A 15,891-nucleotide genomic window follows, 5' to 3' on the forward strand; every position below is an offset into this window, starting at 1 on the left:
CAAAGCCCCCATCTCCTTGGGTTCAATGGGAGGACAAGGAATGCAAGACAAAGGACTAGGAAATACTCTATTAGCATAATACAGTAAGAAAAGTAATAAACCAAACAATGTTCATTGAGAAATAATACAATATAAAGAAAAGACAAACATATTTAATGGCCTGCGGTGGGTTGGCACCCTGCCCAGGATTGGTTCCCTGCCTTGTGCCCTGTGTTGGCTGGGATTGGCTCCAGCAGACCCCCCGTGACCCTGTGTTCGGATTCAGCGGGTTGGATAATGGATGGATGGATGGATATTTAATGGCAGAATTTACAAAATAATATTTAAAAAACAACAAAAGAATTAATAAAAAGAAAAGACACTTGCGCCAGGGGTGAACAATAAGAGCATGAGAGTGAAGTTGAAGCAGCAGAAGATGGTGGCATAGGCAGGTCCAGCCATGGCTCACAGATCATCTTCTGGGTTTATAACTTAGGAATCCTGAGTTGGATTAAGTGGGCTCAAAAACATTAAGTTAAAACTAACCTTATTATGTGAGGAAATGCTGGGAATGTCTGGGGCTTTAAAGGGTGACCCTCACTAGGCCTTCTCAGTGTAGTGTTTCTTTTCCAGTTAGTATCAAGTGACAAACGTGTATGTGCTTCTCACACATTTGACGAATGCACAAGATGGCCATGGCCTTATTTATACAGTATTACAAATGGCGCATACTCCTCCTCCTAATGCAGTATAAAAGAGCTCAAAGTGACCTGTGCCCGTGTAACTGATAATGCCACTGTCTCTTGACAGGACGTACTTGGAAGAGGAGCTGGTGAGAGCCCGCGAGCGTCCCAAGCTGCGCAAGGACATGTACAAGAAGATGATGGAAGTGGACCCCAATGCCCCCACCGATGAGGAGCACACCCAACAGGCTGTCACTAAACCTCGGTACATGCAGTGGAGGGAGACGCTGAGTTCCACCAACACGCTTGGTTTCCGAATAGAGGGCATCAAGGTGTGTACAGATTCTGCCATATCTACAAACTCGGTTTTAATAAGGAAAGCTGCTGTCATGCTGGTCATATTTGACGATTTTTAGAAACTGTGGTCAAGTGACTACTCACACTGCACGATAGAGTCGCCAGTCGTATATGTGCCCAAATTGCATGAGCACGTTCTGATTAACTTTTCAGATGAGATGTGTACGTGGCTGCGACAGACACTTGTATCCATTGACATTTTGCAGTAAAACTTTACCCATTCAGAAAAATAATATGGCCACTGGCTTCACAGAATGTCCACCAGTGAAAAGAGAGCTGGGTTGCTGACTCTTCCTGCACTGTGATCTGAAACTACAAAGAAAAGAAAAAGACATTACTGGAGAAGGGAAGGCCTGAACAATATGGTCTGTCTGTATTCAAGAGTATCGAGGGAGGTAGTCAGTGTGATTTACCTCTGTTGTAGGTTTCATTCAGGTCATCCAGGCAATGTCTTGTCATTGGCCATTTACTTGTGTGTGTGTGTGCTGGTGTATGATAGTTAGCTTTTTTAAATCAAAAAACACAACATACTGCAATGCGATGCAATGCCAGTCTGCCAATTTGAAGGCAGAAAATCAATGAGACTGCTGACGCTATAAGACAGATTGACAGGAATTTGACATGACAGAAATTCTTCCAGTTGTACGATGCCATTGGTATTGCAAACACTCTCATACTGCACGTGAAACGACGCCTGATGAAGCTAAAATTCAGACAGACTAAAAAAATCAGTCGGGCAACTGCAAATTGGGCTTAACATCGTGCCAAAATCTCACAGTGTATGCCTGGCATGATGGGATCTGAGTTTTCGTTTCATAGTCTCAGTGTTTACAAGTCGATTGCTTTCGTCTTCTTCCTCAGTTGCAATGTCCCGCTGCCATCAGTGGAAGGACAAGGCAAACCTGTATGTGCATGGCTGTTTTTTGGCATGAAACTTTCTTATGTAAAACCATTTAGCTCATCTTCTGGCATGCAAACGGTGACGAGCCGAAGCAACCTGTTGCCTGGTAGTGCAGAGTTGTGTCACGCTGTGACACCAAGCTGTCACCAGACGCACTCTGTGCTCAGTCAGATGACGTGTGTGGCTCTCCTGCTTAGTCACTTTTAGTTGTCCTCACTTGAAGTGGGTGGGTGAGAAATTCATTGTAGTGTTTTTTTTTGCTTTTTATCCAGATGCAGAACAGTAACAAAAAGTGAGTAACTGCAGTCTGAGCACATGGCTGAAATCATTTCTTCAGTAATTTTAAAAAATGAGCCTGTCACACTGGTTGGTAAGGAGTAATATTCAATGCAAGTGCTGCACAGTCTGGTTATGAGAAAGCAGACGAGTGGGAAAGGTGTGACATGAGGCTGCCACGTTAAGACATGCCACTGCTGTGAGGGTGTGCATGTGATCGGAGTGAACGCCTGTGTTGGCTTCTGGCACAGGAATGCAGACAAGGAGGTTGCTGCAGCAAACCACCGACTGACCAAGACCATGTCCTGAAATTTTTGCCACACCTAGACACTGATTTGCAGTTCACTTTGAATATGTACACATACACACTTGGTGACACACACGTGCCTCTTACAGCACAACATTTCTCTCTTGCTTACAGCTTCAGTGAGTTTCCTACTATTCTCAGTCACGTGTAGTGTTGGTGTTACACTTGAGCATGACTGTATTGTGCTACAGAGAGAGACTGATAATACGTGGGCTGCCTGACACGGCTAATCATGACACATTGTAAAGCGGATTCATATAGATCATGCAAAAAAATGAAGAAGTGTAGTTTGGCTCAGTACAGAGTGTGCAGCGTTGCATTGAATTCAGCTGCAAGTATTTAAATCATCATTTAGTAGAAGTTGAATTGGATGAAGAGTGTACAAGTGAAGAAGGGTGTTCTTTAGTGATGTGTAGAAAAACGTGTCCTTTTAGGCAATACTGCACGTAAGGTGAAGAACAGTGCCCCCATCTGCATCATGTGTGCACAACAAGGTGATACCAGGCTCTTGGCATGAACCAGGTGATATTCACTCCTGTTGCCTAAGCTCCAGACCCCCTTGTAATATTGTGTCTGGCTGTTCACCTGTGTACCATTCAAGTGCAGCAGAGCTGTTCAACGTCATAAGATGGTTTTGCCAGTTAAATGCAAAAGATGGCACTCCAAACAAAATGATACAAGTTAGGAGTACAGAAGGTACACCCAGGTTCATGAAGAGTGTGCAAATTCCATTTATCCCCTGAATAAACCTGTTCAGTTGACCTGTCTGATTTTGCTGATCCAAGCGGCACTGGGCATAAGGCAGGAAGGAACCTTGGGCACACACAAGTAAGAATTTCACTGCACTCTAAACATGTGACATACTGCCATTACTACTGCACTCTTACCTGGCTAATCAGGTTTCACCAGTTAAACTAACTTTCATGTCTTTGGGTAGGTGGGAGGAGAACCAGGGTGCATACATACGGGCAAAGTGCAAACTCCACACTCACAGCGATCAGGGTGGCACTTAAAAGTGTGAATAGTGCAAGCAAATGAAAAATACCATGAGTTATGTGTTGTGTCGTTCTTCTAGGCCTGTGCTCCTCATCTCTGTGCTATCTCAGTATTTAATAGTTCAGTCTATTAGTTGGCGGAGAAATACAATTCAGTGTTGGGTTTCATCCCACCTGGCCTTATGCAGCACTTCAGCCCAGCAGACATTCTGACGGGAAGCCTCCAGCCATTTAATCAGACCAAAGGTTTCATGAGCTTGTTCTTGTTGATCCAGTGCTACATGCATGGAAGGTGGTATTGCAATGATTTTTCTAATTTTAATTCCAAGATGAGAATTCACACACATGGCACCTAATACAACATGGCTTCCATTATGTAGCCTGCTGTTAGTTTTAAAGCAGACAATATCCCAGTTCACAGTGGCTGAAGGTTTTCATACCAATCCATTTCTACTTTTAATAAGGCCCGTTTTTCAGTGATTCATGCTGTTATTTCACAATTTTTACCATTACTGTATAAATCTAAACATTTCCAAAAGTGTTCATTCATTTTTGCATTGTACCCTGATTTTGTTTAATCGTCTTTACAAAGCGTACCAATCCTATCCTTTTTATTTCTCCAAAATAACAGCACGTCGAGTTTTGAAGGCCCTTAAAGTCTTTCTCTCTACCACACTACCTGCTAGTTTATTCCATGTGTCTGTGGTTCTTCTTCCACACATTGTGCTGTATAACCCAGCAGTGCATGAGCCTTCTTAATGGCTTCTGAGCACAGTTTGTTGCTATTCCTATATAATAATTCATTACATTTATATAGCGCTTTTCTCAGTACTCAAAGCGCTATCCACACAGGTAAGAACCGGGAAGCGAACCCACAATCTTCCACAGTCTCCTTACTGCAAAGCAGCAGCACTACCACTGCGCCACCTGTGAGGTGACCAATGATTCCTGCTTCTAACTGAACTAATCACTTAGACCTTTCCTTTAGCACTTATTTTCATTTGGAAGAAACAAATGTTTACATTAAAAATAGAAAGGCACATTCCATGATTACAGAACGAGTAGAAAAAGGCCAGGTACTTCAACAGGCCACCTACAGCAGTTCAGACTTACCATCATGAGTGGTACCCAAGCAGGGCCAGGGCAGTCAAAGGAGCAGATACTGTAGTGGTACATCCAGTAGCCGATCTTTTGCATTCACTGTCATCTGCACAAATAAACAAACAACATTTTCACATTATAATCTTTGCTTCACTTCACTTCTGATCCACTTTCCCAGGTAGACGTTTGAGATGATTCCAGACCTTGTGCCCCCACCCAAACCACCTCCTCTCGACTTGGAGAAGCAGTGGCTCCTCACCCTGTCACAGACTATGAACCCAGCAGCGAAGTGCAGGAACCTCACTGCACTTTGGTCACATGCCACACAACAAGTGAAGATGAGGATGGGGAACCCTAACCGTAACCCTAATTTCATCAGAGGCTGTACTGACAGGACTTGACGTGGCACATTGCATGAATGAGAGTAGAGTCGTCTAATTTAAATGGCTGGTCATGAATTTTGTGTCTAAGCAGTTGTGGTGAAGAAAGAGCAAATGACAGCGCCAGCCACTTTATGTGTGATCAGTAGCAGGCAGTGTCTTGAAGTTCTGTCCACGTGTTGCTTTTCAACAACCTCCTTTGTGAACGAGTGCCAACAGACAAAAGAGGAGAGACCACCTCACTTTGAAAGGCAGAAAAGGGTAGACAAATAAAATCACTCAGTTCCTGTTAATAACTTACGGATGGGAGTAGGGACCTGGTTAATAAATCTGAAGAAAACGACACGGAAAAAGCGCAGTGGCACTGAGGGGGGAGTTTAAGCAACATTGGCTGAAAGAAACAAGCGGAAGGAGAGCACAATTGTAATGGCAGGGTATGGTCGTGGTCTACCATCTTTTATAGGCACTCGCATCCCTGAGCTGGTCTGAGAATGTTAGGTGTTTTTATTATCACTCTTCATTAATTTTGCTTGTGTTGTGTATTTCGAGTGTTACATACTCCAGATGAGATTGTGAGTGGCTCACAATGGCTCCTGTCATTCATATGGATGTGTGTGTGTGTGTGTGTACTGGCTTCTGATGTCACAGAAGTGTGAGGACCCATCACAAACTGATTTCCAGCATCTTTCGTGGATATTGACATGCTATTCATTTTTATCATTACTTTGGTGGCGTCATGGCGTTACCATTTTGTGTATATCATGGAAGAGCACTTTGAGTAGTGATAAAAGCGCTATATAATGTAAAGAATTATTATTATTTGTTTTGGTATTGCCATGCTGAAGCTGCAGGCACTGTGCATTGCTAAGTTTGTGATGCGTATGGCAAATGTTATAAAACGGTATAAATTAAAAGAACGACCATGTGGGGGACTTGTACTCAGAGAAACAAAATATCTAATCATCTAAACCTTTTGGTTTTCTCCACGACTCCTTAACTCCATGTTTAGCGTAGGCCCCTGGAGTTCGGTGAATGATCTAATGCCTCGTGTACTGAACTTTACTAATGACCCTGACTTATATCTGCCTGGGACCGAGGGGACTTGCTGTGAGCCCACTTTGAACGTGATGGGCGTCTGTCTCAGCCTCACTGAAATGGCTGAATTTTTTTATCAGCTCACAACTCCAAGCACCCAAGATTTAAGAATTCTGAGTCATCCTTGTTAATTTTAGGTTAAAATTGAATATACTATGTTGGGCCTTTTTTTGACTGAAATAAAAGTCCAAGTAAGATCAAGCCCAGGTTGGAATGAAGTCAGTGTGGTATTCAATGAGTGGCCCTTTTTGAATTTGCCTCCAGCTCATGAACAATGTAGACTGTTACCCCCGAGATTCTCCTCCATGCCCTCTTCCTTCTGCTGCGCCCTCCAAGTGCATTGGTAGGTAGAAGGGTGATTTGCTTTATAAAGTGCAATGTTTTGAGTGGCCACCTCACTAATTTGCACCACATGATTGGTCTTCTCTGTGTAGGCAGCACCCCCAAGTGTAGCAGTATGCCCGGATTGTGACCAGATGCCTCTCCCACGTCTCCCTGCCATGTTGTTGTCTCATGTTTGTCTCTTCACAATGCTCTTTTTGGTCCACAGATTAAGGAAAGGGAAGCCCTGAGCTCAAGTGTTAAGTAAATGCCAAGTGTGGGCGAGCTGAGAGAGAGAAGTGTAAGCAAATGTTCTTGTGGTGGACAAGATAAGGCGTGTGAAAGGTCACTCATTTAGTTATTTACATCCACCGAAGCGTTCCTTAACACACTCTCAAGTGTTGAGTGATCCTGCACAGGGCCAGGCAGCAGCTGTTTCCTCCAATATTAAACATTTAGCTTGTTAGGCTTACAGCCGGGTTGTGAGGAGCTGTGCCAGCAGGCACAGTTAGTCGCACTTAGCATTTTCTGTAACTTGCCTGGATTCATCTTTGAGGTGCAGAGTTGACAAGATGGAGCCTGGGCAAAGCAAGACACTATCAAGTCAAGCACACACAAAACAAAGTTGCACTGAGACACTGTGGTCTGCCATGGTCCAGATTCTCTTGATCCCACTGTAAGTCGCAAATTATGTTCTTTACTCATCTGATCTTTGTTGGGGTTCACTGGGACCATTTCAGTGCCCACCATAGCATCATTACAGCCACTAAAAACCATATACTGGCCACTTCAGGTGCAAGGCAGTAAGGAACTCAGTCCCAGACCATCATAGGCTGCCCACCCTGACACAAGGTCTGCTTCGAGTTCTCAGCTAATCTAAGCTGCATGTCTTTGGGACCAGGGAAGATACTGGAGTACCCAGGGAAAATCCACGGGGCCTGGGGAGAATGTTCAGACTTGGCTGAATAGCTAAACTGGCACTTAAATCATAAAGACCATACCACTACGCTGTCCAAAGCCATCTATCTTCTAACCCACATACACAATGTAGAACTGTCACGAGTACCACTCAGCTACATCCGGTGGACCCAAACTTCTAATTGATGTGCCATTGCCATTTCATGTGGGTTGAAGCTTACTATGTAGACAAAGAAGTTGTGGTTAAAGCGTTGTCTATGCCAGCATGCTGGGTTTACTAACTCTGACATGACAAAGTGGAATTTAGAGGACAGGAACAGCAGCCTCACATACTCATAGCCCACTAATTGGCCTTGCTGTTAGTCAAGTGTTATCTTTTCTCTCCCTCAAAATGCAGAAGGCTGACGGCACCTGCAACACGGACTTTAAGAAGACAAGGACGAAAGAGGAAGTGGCCCAGGTCATCAAGGACTTTGTGGAGAACAACAGGAATATTTTGGTGAGTTTCTAAGAAATTTCTACTGAGGGTATATTTGTACTGGTCCAGGCCTCAAAGTGTGGTAGTAATATTGAGCAACTGTGCTTACTTCCTCACAGAAATCTTACCTCACCAAGCTAGAAGAAATCCGGAATATTCTGGACCGCTCTGAATTCTTCAAGAGACATGAGGTGAGCTGGTAGTGCACTGCCATTACTTTTTAGACAAGCATCTTCTCAAGTATAAACCTTTAAGAGTAAGTCATCTGAAGCAGTGCATTGGTCAGTGCTGATACTTGCATCCTGGTCACTGGCTTGGTGTGGACTTTGGTCATTCTGACCATTTGTAGTGAGCTTTCTCCAGGTTTTTCCCACTTGACAAAGACATGCTTGTTAGTTTACAGTTGGCTTGAGTGTGGGTAGCTGTGCCCCACTGTAGCCTGATGTCACTTCAGGGATTGGTTTGGTCTTGCACCCAGTGCTGCCAGGAAGGTTTCTGTCATCATGAGACTTCGTAATGGAAAAGGCAGTTTCACAAGAAGAGGGACTTGCAGTTTTGTCAGTGATGTGTACACATCCTGAAGGCAATATGGACTGGTATATGCAGTAAAGGTGGTGCACTGGTTAGTGCCTCAGACCCAGAGTGCTGTATTCAAGTCATGTAGAGTTAGCATATTTGCCCCATGTGTGTTTGGGATTCTCTTCAGGTACACTGGATTTCCTTTCACATCCCAACCATATAAAAGTTAGGCTGGTTGGCAACCCTACACTGGTCTGTGTGATAGACTGTCCTCTCAACCACTGCTGGTTTCCATGATCCCATGTTGGTTTGCTAGTGGCTAGAAAGAAAATGTATTAACTTCTAAGTTTAAGTTGGACTGTTTAACTAACATCTGCCATTTTTATTGCACCACCCCATTGAAATGGCTTTTCTGATATTATTGTAATATTGCTTCCTGAGGCTCTTATCTAATCAATAAGCCTCTGGTTTACGGAGAACTATTTATAAAATCAAGCAATCCATGATGTCTGTGACAAAAGGTGTAAAACAAGGCCCTGTATAAACAAGGGAGGAGCAGCACTGGAAAGGCCTGGAGAAGACAAAGTCAAACAGTCAGGCAGGGAGGAGATCAAAATCCAAAGCAAGCAAGTCCTACGTTCAGGAGGCCGTGTGACTTTATTCAGGGAGCGTGGACAATGGGAGTTGGCACAGATTCATACTGAGTAGGCATAGTAGACAAGCCCAGTCAGAGCCAGTGGCATTGGGAGGGAGGGGCTTTGAAGGGTTACGCTTCTGCTATGCTGTGCCAAGACAGCATATCAAGCCTGTTCTTCTATTTATTCCAAAAGCTGCTCGATTTATATATGGACGACTGTATATCAATGAGCTTGAAACTCCAAGAGCGACCCAACAACCCTCCCACCATCGCTACTTGATGTCATACACATATCAAATCACAAATCAAAGTGGGCTAAAGACCCAGACACCATCAAATCTTGCACCCTTTCTCAGAGAGGAGTCATTTTCAGGAGAGAATCAGGGTCCAGAGAATGAAAGAGCCAGTGTGGTGAAGCCAAGTGAGGACTTAGGATGGCAAAGGCTGCTCAGTGTTGATTCTGATGTGAGTTGATGCACTAACCTCAGCACTCAAGCACTGTCAACAAGTTTCCTGTATTTAAATTTAAGGAAGAAAAAAGTACAAATTAATCCAAATACATTTTTCATTGGCCAACACTCTTTGATTGTACAGTAATGTCTGATCTGCATGTAAAGAGGCCTTTCACTCAGTTTGACAGTCTGGGATCTTTATAACCTTGGCCAACTGGCAAGATTGTTTTAGGTCTTCTGCTTTAATTCACATTTTAGTAAAGACAGCATGGTGACACAGCGCTTAGTGCTTCTAGCTCCAGGAGACTGGGCTTGAATTCTGGCCTACCGCTGCCTGTTAGTAGTTTGCACGTTCTCCTCGAGTCAGTCGTGTATCCACATGAAAGAGAAGGCCATGTCAGTAACACATGCAAGTTGGGTTTCACGTGCAGTGGGTATCTATGGGCAGTGGTATGGGGTGGGGTGAGGTGTGGAGTTGGATTAAGTGTATCTTTCTGTACAAGTAACATATGTAAAAAGGTTATAATCTGGGGTATTATGACTGGCTCCAACAGAATGAGCTTCTCCAGTAGACACTAAGAACGGCCAACAAAATTGAAAATGTGAAAGACTTCTGAGAAAAATAACTTAATAAATGAACCAGTAGTGATTACTTATTTTAATTTTATTTATACAAATAATTTGTGACAGATTCTACAGTTATTCTTGAGCATCCTGCCATCATATGTGTTTTTTTCCATCTTGGCAATATTAATAAAAAGAAGTATTTTTATATCAGTCAAGTCAGGGGGCATGCACTGATACAGCACATTGCTGCCACCACCACACAAACAAACAGCTCAGGATCCTGGTTGGCAACCCCCCAGGCAGACACCCTCCAGAAATGTCCATCTATCTTCTGTAGACAAGTGTTGTATGGGCATCTCCTTGGCCTGATCCAGCCGTTTGGGTCCTCAACAATGAGGATCCTGTGAGCCGAATCTCCCTCGGGGAATCGTGCCACATGGCCATAATGCCATAACTGACGCTTCCACACAGTGCAGGTAATTTTCCTCGTTCAGGACTCTGAGCACCTGCACATTCGCCACAAAGGCAAACCAGTGGTACCCAAGAATTCTCCAAAGAGACACAGTACTGAAGGAGTCCCGTCTTCATTTCACTAGATAGGGATAGATAGGGTCTGCCAAACCGTATTGCAAAACAGGACGCACCAGGACTGTAAAGACTTTTGCGTAGATATCAGGAGCGCCACACACCAGTGTCCAGCAACCTCATGACCTCCCATGTTCTCCTAAGCCATCTACTGACTTCATAGGAAAGCTCACCTGAGACATGAATGTTGCTGCCGAGGAAAGTAAACCTCTAGCCGAGGTCGATACTCTCTCCACAGACAGACACACTGCTGATGGCTGTGCCTAAGAGGTCATTAAAGACCTGGATCTTGTTTTTTATCAGGACACTCGCAAGCCCAGACACTCGGACTTCTTGCTCAGCCTCTATTGACTCCATGGAGATCACAGCGTTGTCGGGAAAATCAAGATCAGTGAATCTTCTTCACCAACAGATGCCCCACAGTCGCTTTACATGCTGGCCATGATATCCAGCGACTTTGGGGGGGATCTCACCAAGTCTTAGGATATCCCAGAGGGCAGCTCGATCAACTGAGTCTAACACTTTATGAAAATCAACAAAGGCTGTAAATAAACTCTGCTGATATTCCCGTTTGCGCCCCATGAGAACCCTCAGTGCCAGGATGCGCTCAATGGCAGACTTCTTAGGTGTAAAACCAGACTGCTCCATTCTTTTTCATACTTGGTTCAATTCGAGGTTACATGGTCCTCAGGCCTAATCGGTCAGTAATTTATACACAAACCCTGGAGAGGGTGCCAGTCCATCATGGGGCATACACTCACAGGGCCACCACTTAACAATCATGGAGATATGGGAGGAAACCAGAATAGTGAGAGCAAGAAACGAGCTTGACACGGGGAGAATGTGCAAAGTCTACACTGGTAAGGGATGTGAACCTGGCCACCTGTAGCTGAGAGGCAGCAGTGGGCCTTGACACTCAGCACTGTTTGAAATGTATGATGTTTTAATATTATACTTGGTACGGTGTTCACCATAGAAAGGCACTATATATACTATCAAGCTTGCTTACTTGCTTTAACGTATTCAAATGACTAGTTAGGAACACAGGCTCAACCTGTTGGTCTACATACAGTACTTTTAAGTGAAGGCGGTCTTTGAAAATATTTTATAGCTATCTTAAGTATTTCAGAATCTCTTAAACACTGCAGCAATCCATGGAATACAAATGAAGATGTCTATCAGTGAGCTAAGATGTCTAAACGATTAAAACTAGCTGAGGCGGGTGAATAATGATCGTTTAAAGATTAGTCATTTAAAAGGCATTGCTGTTAATCAAAAGGGGTTGAGATGTATGGGCTTCATTTAGAGATATCCCAAATTCATTTTGCCACGAGGGCTTATCAGATTCCTATTATATTAATGCCTATAAAGGGGGTTATTAAACATCCTAGCACCTGCTTCTCCATGCCAGGGTCATAAAGCAGATATCATCAAGGACCAGGCCAGGCCTGGGCATCACAGGTCACCTTTGTGTTCATAGCCCTCGTCTGTTGAGTCAAAGATCAATTTCGTTTGTGTGTGACGCTTGACTTTTCTGGATTCCTCTTTGTAGGTCATCGGGAGCTCACTGCTGTTCATCCATGATCACAAGGAGCTGGTGCGCGTGTGGCTCATCGATTTTGGAAAAACCACACTGCTTCCAGATGGCCAGACCCTGGACCACTGTGTCCCCTGGTGTGAAGGAAATCGTGAGGATGGCTACCTTTGGGGTCTTGACAACATGGTCAACTTAATCACAGATATAGTGAATGAATGAATGACTGGATCAGATGGACATGCACACTTTGCATGACTGCACTGACAACAGGGAGCAGAAACACTCAAAAAGTGGACACTGACACTCCTCAATAGCTACCTGTTAGGTGTCAACTGGTCTTCATTGGGGAGACTTCTGCTTTTTTGACTTTTGTTGGGGCAGCAACTGTTTGGTCCAGGCTGACTATGACGACAAAGGTAAAGAGCCCAAGGGGAATTCTTCAAGAATTACAATGGCACACCCTGGCCTTTCATTATTGGCGCTGCAAATACGACTGGAAAAGCTGGGTGTAGCCCACCTGTACCTGCCCTTCTTCTAGTGTCAGTGGGCCGTGCCTCTTGTGAATGTTGTTTTCTTTAGTGTGGACAATCTGAGGTTAGCTTGGCCACTCAGCTAATGTCGCTGGTACCTGGGGCAGTGCTGCCCACCCCAGTGCCCAATCTCATTTATATTTTCATGTGTGGAGGAATGTGAGTTGCCCTGATTCTGTCTCTCTCTCTCTCCACCCCCATTCCATCCATCGCTCCACTGGGCAGATGCAGTTGTCTCTTTGGGCATGAATGCCCGGTTTACCAAGTCTAGTGAATGCATCCTTCCCGTGTTTCTAGCCCTGATTGCAGATAGCTAGCTACAGTGTGTGAGTTTTTCTTTAAGAGATTTGTTTCAGTTTTCCCTTAATTGTGTCATTTCAAAATTCTTTGGTCTTCCCACTTCAGGCTTTCTTTCTTTTATTTCCTTGTATCTCATTTATTTTACTCATCCTTGCCTTCTCTTCATATCTGGAGTTTGGGAGAAAGCTGAAGCATTCAGAGAAAAGTCACAGAAACACTGTGGACTGCACATGAACTCAGGGCAGGTTTTGAACGTGGACCTCTGGATTTTTAGTGGGGTTTCCATCCATTTATTGAATGCGCTTTCATCTTGTGATGGGGACGCGGCCTGCTTGGAGCACCAGGGTACACTCGATTGCTTTGGAGATTTCACTTGACCTAACCTACAAAGGGTATGGGTGGACGACGCAGATAAAGAGCCACATAGGCACTGGAAGAACGTGCAGACTCGAGCATTGTGCACCCATCCGACACCACAGGGCAACCGCGACAGGTGCAGATGTACTGACCGCAGCCAACAGTGACTATGAGAAGGTTCACAGTTTTAGTTTTAGTCAATTTCATTAACATTTTTTATCAACACGTTCCATGTTAACCAACAAGGTTTGTGCTGCATGCCTTTTTAAAATACCACACAATATGTTTACAGTACACAGTAAAACACTAAGATGACTCACTTTCCCTTATGACTATTTTTACTCCTCTGACTTTTTTCCTTTCTATTTATTGTTTATATTTCTTTTTATTTAAAAATGTTTGCATTATTCTGTATATTGGTTCTAATGTAGATGCATCACTTTTTAGATTTGAGGAACAGCCAGATCATCTTCCTTAGACACTCCATTTGCAGCTTTACTTTTTACTAAAGATTTTGCCTTCACAGCATTCCAAAAAAACAAAAGGGTCAATAAAAGGCTCTCCTGACAGGGACCCCTGGTGGCAGCAGCTCAGTGCGTCACAGATGAACCCAGTGATGTCCTGAGAGCCACAGTGACACCTAGTGTCAGGACTGAGCCCATGCTGGCACTTCTGACTGAGTGTGCTGCCAGACAGAGCAGGTCTGTGTCTTCACAAGCTGCCATAATCGACCAGAAGATCTGATCCAGACAGGAAGTCCCCAAGGGCTCTGAACTGCTCTTTCATTGTTTGTGTCTCCTCTCACTTGTTTACATCTGGTTATTTAAGATTTGTTTTCAAAAGTGACTTAAACTAACATTTGGATTTATGATTTTTAAGTGACTTGCATGGGAGAAGTAGGGGGAACTGAACATGTGTTCTTGTGTTTTACGTTCTGAAGCCACACTGCCTGCCAGCAAATTGTACTTTCTATAGCATCCTCCCTGTAAAATGCAGTGATGGCGGTGACATTTCTACAGTGTCAGCACTGTCGCTTGAGTTTTACCCCAAATCTGTGGGGGGGTTTGAACCATAAACCCTGTGCTTTACATTCTGATGCCTTAGGGGCTAATTGTGTTTTGTATACATCTCTTTATAGTGAAGACCACCCCATGGTGATTAAAATGCATGCAGTTTTCTTTTTTTAGAACACTGAAAGGCTATGTGACCTGCGCCGGTAACACGTTAACTCAATTTTCTGTGTCATGCTATTCCTGAGCAAATTTTATCCTGGGGCGCTTTAAGGCATTTTTCTTATTTTCTATAAGTAAAACTCAGGGTCACACAGTGAGTAGTGGTGGGGATTGAACTGGCCACCTTGTGTTGAATGTCCAGTGTCTAGACACTCGGCCATACTGCCTGTCAGCAAATTGTATTTTACTTTGTGCCATCCCAGGCTGCACTCGGACATTCAATGGGATTGTTGGTTTATGGGCTTTGGTCACTTGGCCACACTGCCAGCCAAACTGTCAGATTTGTTGTTTTGCTGATTGCACATACATAGAAGCCCCAGGACCACCCAGTGCGCCTCCCTCTAAACAAGTGATTTCTGTAAATAGCTGTACATACAGATTTGCGGTGACCTTTGTGGCCTAAGGTGGATGCTGATTCTAAAGCCATGTTATTGTATTGTTTTGTCTCTTAACTTATACTTGTGCCTAATGGGGTTAATCATTGAAATTGGTTATTACAATGTGAAATTAAACCAAAAATGGTTGTTTGTAATGGTGACTACTGCACTGCTGAGCTATCCTAAGAACTGAGAACACTATTCCCTTTTTGTACTACACTGTGAATTCTCTTTAAAATGACAGAAAGCTTCACAGTACAAAAGTCTGCAATAAAATGAAGACATTCCACTCCTTGGAAGCCTTATTGACTTTGTTCTTCTTGGGAGATAAGGGTGCGGCTTTATCACAGCATTATGGCTCGTGGTCTGCTGCCAACTGGAGAAAAAAGATCCTAAGAAAAAATTAAAGGAACAAAGACCCCATATCTCAGACTACCTCAGATCCCTTCTGTACACCCCAAACACCATGGCAGGGTACTGCAGCGGCCCATTGCTTCAAAGGTGACACTCCACACCCCCTTTCTCTCCTCCATCATCTTGCTCCAATTTAATTTTGAATAGCCTTTGAACCTTGAGGTGACCTCCAATTCTAGAGACTACTGGGGAGCACTGCCACCTGTTGGTACCCTCCAACGCTACACCCCTGTGTCCTGGCTGCTCCATTTAAAACACCTAACAGCCACAAAATCCCCAAAGCTACCTTCACATAATGAAAATGACATCTGACTGGGGAGAATGCAAGGGTGCAGGGGCCTTCCAAGCACTGATGCTCCTCCATGGCAGTGTAACCATATGATGTGCTGCTACGTTCTCGTAACTAGCACCCCTTAACTGATGAGCTGTTACCCTGTTATCAGTACCTCACCTGAGCCCGCCACTTGGCATAAAACATCTCTATAAAGGTGAAAACCATTTCTTAAGACCATGAAACCCTTTTTATGAACAGGTTACCCCATGACATCAGTGAAGTCAAAGTCAGTAATGACCTGGGTGGCATTTATAAACAA

General features: G+C 44.0%; 1 protein-coding gene across 1 annotated transcript in view; it reads left to right on the forward strand.

The window, feature by feature from the left end:
• Positions 1 to 14,018, forward strand: part of itpka (inositol-trisphosphate 3-kinase A) — a 50,648-nt gene extending 36,630 nt beyond the window's left edge. Inside the window, exons 4-7 of the mRNA XM_028821254.2 lie at positions 790 to 994; positions 7,711 to 7,812; positions 7,911 to 7,982; positions 12,104 to 14,018. Coding sequence (XP_028677087.1) covers positions 790 to 994; positions 7,711 to 7,812; positions 7,911 to 7,982; positions 12,104 to 12,307 — 583 coding nt within the window. The 3' untranslated portion in view covers positions 12,308 to 14,018. The remainder of the gene's footprint in view (positions 1 to 789; positions 995 to 7,710; positions 7,813 to 7,910; positions 7,983 to 12,103) is intronic.
• The last annotated feature ends 1,873 nt before the right edge of the window (positions 14,019 to 15,891 follow it).

Source organism: Erpetoichthys calabaricus, chromosome 16 (assembly GCF_900747795.2).
Source record: "Erpetoichthys calabaricus chromosome 16, fErpCal1.3, whole genome shotgun sequence".
Taxonomy (NCBI): Eukaryota; Metazoa; Chordata; class Cladistia; order Polypteriformes; family Polypteridae; genus Erpetoichthys; species Erpetoichthys calabaricus.